Raw genomic sequence first — 5,283 nt, 5'->3', positions numbered from 1 at the left:
AATGTAGTGGAGTAAAAATACCAGGTTAACCTCTGAATTGTAGTGGAGTAGAACAAAGTAGTACATGCTGCTGTAGCAAAAACATTTCCCAACTTGGGATCAATAAAGTATCTTATCTTATCTTATCTTAAGATGATCGATGGCTACTGCCATATTTGCAAAATTTACCTCTGAACCTTGACAAGTGCATGTTTCAGGCTTATCAATGAACAACAGGAGGGGTCACAGACATAAGACCAGCTGTTAAATAAAGCTCTTCTGACCTGAGCTGTCAGGTGGGTATATTAATGCTGCCCATTATGGACACAAGCAATTTTCACCAATGTATTAATTATATGTTTTAAATTTGATAACACCACTGTGTTTCATATCCCCTAAACCTCCAGGGGTGTAAACAGTGTAATACTGGCGTCTTTTAAAACTACAATTCCCAGTAGAGACGTGCCATAGAACATGTTGCGAAACACACAATAGCCAGCATGTGTAATTCTGGGGGGGGGGGGCTGGGCTGGACCCGTCCAAGTCCAGTGTTGGATAGTCTGCCGTGGTTCCATTCCATTTCAAAGAGCTGTTTGACGCTCGGCGTAACCTTGTCGCACTGCAAGTCCAACATCCAATCACAGAGCTTGAGGACTAATCACGGGGTTTGTAAAGCAAGGCGGATGTTGTAGTCCCAAACGATAGCTGGGGATTCTGGGTAGTGTAGTGTCTTCGGAAACTCTGTAGTGTCTACACTCCGAAAAAACTATTTGTTTCTCCGAATCGAAGGTTAAAAACACAAAAGCATTGTACACAATTTAAACCGATCAATATTGTGTAATTAACAAGGATAAACTGGTGTTTTTTAGTGGATGAGTAATGCAGATATCACTGTGTAATCATTTGACAGTGAGGGGAATACTACCGGTTTTATTTTGAAAACTTCGAGACCGGAAATACTGTTTTCACCCCGTGAGGGTTGACGCCAGGGGCGGACTGGCCATCGGGACGTTCGGGACGAATCCCGATGGGCCGGTACTGAAGTGGTCGGACGATGTGGGCCGGTCGGATAACTCACTAGCACCCCCCCCCCCCCACGTCGACAATGTCCTCGCGGTATTTACTTGCGGCACCGAGGTGGGATAACTCACTAGCACGCCCCCCCCCCGTTGATAATTTACCGAGGTGGGCCGGCGGTACCGAAGTGGGCCGGTCGAGAGTCCCGGGCTGATTTGTAGTCCCAGTCCGCCCCTGGTTGACGCTAACTTTACATGGAAGCTGCCTCATATACACGTTATCCAGGCGAGACCTCAAATCATCTTCGTAATATCTATCAAACTATAGATCCTACACATCCACTGGACGTAGATTATAAAAGTACAATATACACCCCTCGCTAGAAATCTAATCAAAAAGCATTTTAATGGCCAAACTATTGCACAATTTAGGATTTTCCAGAGAGGGTTATTTGTGAATAACAGAATCTCCGGAGCGTTTGCAATCAACGGGAGCATGTTGTTTCTTACACGACCACTAGAGGTGCTACATTTTAAAACGTGACTCTGGGTCGTAATATGCGGCTGAACAATCGACCTATATGGTCCTTTTTTGTAGGAGGACAGGCTGATATATTCATAATAAATAAAGACAGACAACATGTATAAAGTATAAATATTGACTCTTTTATTATACACATTACCCTTTCTTTCTCTGAGCAATATAGAGTGAAGACACATATTTAATACTTTACGTTATCATATATCTACCATCTTATGGAAACAAGACAGCAAAGAAGCTATTAAATAACATCTTTCAGGACTTTGAAGATCAATTTGTGCCTTTGGTTGCATCTGATCCTTAAATAAAATACAGGGTTTTGTCTGCACGGGGTAACAGAAAGAAATCTGAGTATCAAATAGGTTCTCGAGATAATTTATACATCTTATAAACAAGATCAGCGCCACAGTACTCATACTATATCTTTCTAGAAAAACCCCTGAATATCATTTAAAACGTTTAAAGCAACAGTCAGGAATGTTTCTAACGTAAGAGACGGCCATCTTTATGTTCTGCACACTGTGACTAACAAAGTGGGAGAAGAGACGCAAAATTGTGTCTAAATAAACATGAGAATGTCCAAAACATTAGATAACAGGACATTTTCCTCACCATTTAACTACATTTAATTCCCATTTGTTCATTTCTGACCGTCACAATTCTTTACCTTCACTTTCCCAGGGGTTTTCCTTTTGAATATGATGATAATCTTTTCTCGAACTGCTTTGATTTGCAGTCCGTAGATAATAGCGTTCATAGCCGGAGAGACCATGTGGAGCAAGATGGACGCCAGCTTCCTGTGATCCGATAGGTGAGGGAAGCGGTGCAGGATGATGATGATGCAGCCTGAGAACAGCAGGATGGCGTACGCGGCCAGGTGAGTGGCGCAGGTCTGCAGCGCCTTGCTGTTCAGAGCCTTGTTCTTACTGCGCAGACACACCATGGCGATGCTCAGGTAGGTGAGCATGACGCTGCACAGGGAGGATCCCAGGATGAGCATGGCGGTGCCGAGGCCGTAGATGTGGATGATGAGAACGTTTCGCAGGACAGCTTGAACAAGGAGGCGTTGTCGCAGAACGGGTTGAGGATAACCCTCCTGCAAGGCAAGGCAAGTTTATTTATAAAGCACTTTTCAACACAAGGCAATTCGGTACCACTTTACAATAAGACTACCCTTATAAAGGAATCATAAAGGGTTTATAATAAGGTTATGAATAAGGTTGTTAGCTTATTCATGATTTATAAAGTGTTCACAACATGATTAATAAATGAATTACAAACTATTCATGAACCATTTATAAGGGTAGTCTTATTGTAAAGTGGTACCGGCAATTCAACGTGCTTTACAAAAATGAAAGATATAGAGTGCCACAGTGACTCGTCCTAAAACCCGGAAGTAAACTCCTTCCGGTTCGTTTGACAAAAAAGCAATGCAATTTCTCCATAGAATTTTGATAATCATAAACCTATCGATCATAAATCTATCGATTAGATTTATGATTCGAAAATGATAAAGGTAGGGTAGACATGTGGAGATTATCCGACTGAACAAAACGTGATCCGTCTCTTAAATGTGTGTCAACCACAGACATTATTTCCAGCTATTTTCCAAAATCCTATGGAGAAATTGCATTGCTTTTTTGTCAAAGGAACCCATGCGCAGCTTACTTCCGGGGTTTAGGACGCGTCACTGTGGCACTCTATTAAGAGCATAAAACACCTTAGAAACATTAAAAAGCAAAGATAATAAAACATGAATAAAAGTTACAGTGCAGTTTAAGATGTGAATAGTTCAATTAAAAGTAACAGCAAAAAGAAAGTCTTCAGCCTGGATTTAAAAGTAGTAAGAGTTGCAGCGGACCTGCAGGTTTCTGGGAGTTTGTTCCAGATATTTGACAATATCCCTAGCCAAATTCTCACATTCCTCTATCTAGTCTTCCCGTGAAATTATAGTTCTTTTGACAGTTTTCTAAGCTTTTTATATTCCTTTCATCCTTCTCTTTCATCCATTTTGAATCCCCAGACAACACATTTTCCCCTGGTTTACTGTTACACGAACCCATCTTAGACAATTTAACCACCTGCAGCGAGACAGACGCACACTGAGGCCGATGAGGATCCCCACCAGCAGGAAAGAGATCGACCACGCCCACACCGACAGACCCAGCACCATCCTGTGGGTCATGATGGTGGCGTAACGCAGCGGCTTGCAGATGGCCACGTAGCGATCGAACGCCATGATGATCAGCACGGTGTGAGCGATGCATGCATGGAAGTGAGCACAGAAGGCCTGGAGGACGCACTCATCATAGGACATGAAGCGCTGAGACATGGGGATAAACACGTCACTCAGGATCCTCGGGATGATGGCGGAGGCCCCGAACACATCGTTAATACTCATTGTGCAGAACAGCAGGTACATGGGCTGGTGCAGGCTGCGCTCCATGCTGATCAGAACCACCAGGCCGATGTTGGACACCATGATGAAGATGTAGATGAGGAGGAGGAGGATGAAGGCAGGGACGGAGGACTGAGGCGTGACCTTCAACCCCTCCACAATTAGAACATCCAAATCTAAAGTTTGGTTCTCCATTCTGCGAGGGGAGGATCCTGCAGAGAGAGAACAGTGACTGTGATGTGCAGTGCAAAGTTAAATACACTTTACAAATAAAGGAAACTACAGGAGTATAAAGGATCTTCTAAATATGCTGCATGTTTTGTAACTGAAGGCCGAACTCACAGTTAAAGTCCTTTGCGAACACTAAACCTGCAACAATTAGAAAAAAAGTAAATATTTAATTTCCAGAATGAAGCTCAAACTGTGATCATACAAAAGAGCATTTTGCTGCTTATGTGGCATTTGCAAGTATTTAAGTGAAGAGACATTTGGTGCAAAATGTGCCCTTTAATATGCATATGAGCCTCTTTGCAAAGTCATACCAATTCACAAAGATCAGCGCTAACAGTCATGGTGAAATATTTAGCATCTTCAGTGAGTTGTGTTCACTCAAAGCATTTTATCTGAGGGGTCTCGCCCAGACTTTCCACTGGTAATGACTGCGTTGAAATGTCTTTCTTAAATTGTGTGCGGAAAAGATTATTTTACAATTGAATTTCCAAGATTAAAGATATTTACAAATGCATTTCAGATATGTACCGACATGATCATCAAGATGATTATATTTCACATCATTAATCAGAGTAGAAGTACACAGTTGAAGATTGAAATACTCAAGTATAAGTACTTCAGAATTGTACTTACACAGTATATGAGTAAATGTAGAAAGAAACTGAAATAAAGAACTTATTAAGAACTCATGAGAAGTAAGTTCTAGATATCTGAACAACAAGTTTTACTATTGACTTCTATTCAAACTCAATTACAGATATCTATAATTCATTTTTGACATTTAATAACTCCACATTTTGACTATAAAAAAACAGCAGCCTGATATTTAGAGAGAAGAAGCATCAGCCAATTTCTCTTTGACATAGTTTACCATCACTTATGATCCCAACATTTAAAAACAGACAAGAATGAACATAATATCTGTCACATTTTCAAAGAATAAAGTCACATCAGCTGTGTACAAAACATTTAAAAAATATATCTAAAGCCAGAGTATCTTCTGCATGACTCTATGAGAGACTTTAAGAAAACTGCAGCTGGTTGTAGAAACATATAATAAAACATCCTGAAAATGTTAGGGTTAGAAATAACGAGACTTAACTAAATATAAGCTAATT

At 41.0% G+C, this 5,283-nt stretch overlaps 1 protein-coding gene across 1 annotated transcript; it reads right to left on the bottom strand.

The window, feature by feature from the left end:
* Positions 1–2,176: 2,176 nt before the first annotated feature.
* On the bottom strand, positions 2,177–4,129 carry LOC117469530 (olfactory receptor 5B17-like). The gene is given in 3 exon segments (XM_034113958.1): positions 2,177–2,568; positions 2,571–2,632; positions 3,618–4,129. Coding segments are annotated over 3 exon segments (966 nt in total).
* Between the last annotated feature and the right edge of the window lie 1,154 nt (positions 4,130–5,283).

The sequence above is a fragment of the Trematomus bernacchii genome, unplaced genomic scaffold, assembly GCF_902827165.1.
Source record: "Trematomus bernacchii unplaced genomic scaffold, fTreBer1.1, whole genome shotgun sequence".
Lineage (NCBI taxonomy): Eukaryota > Metazoa > Chordata > Actinopteri > Perciformes > Nototheniidae > Trematomus > Trematomus bernacchii.
This window is presented reverse-complemented; position numbering and strand designations above follow the sequence as displayed.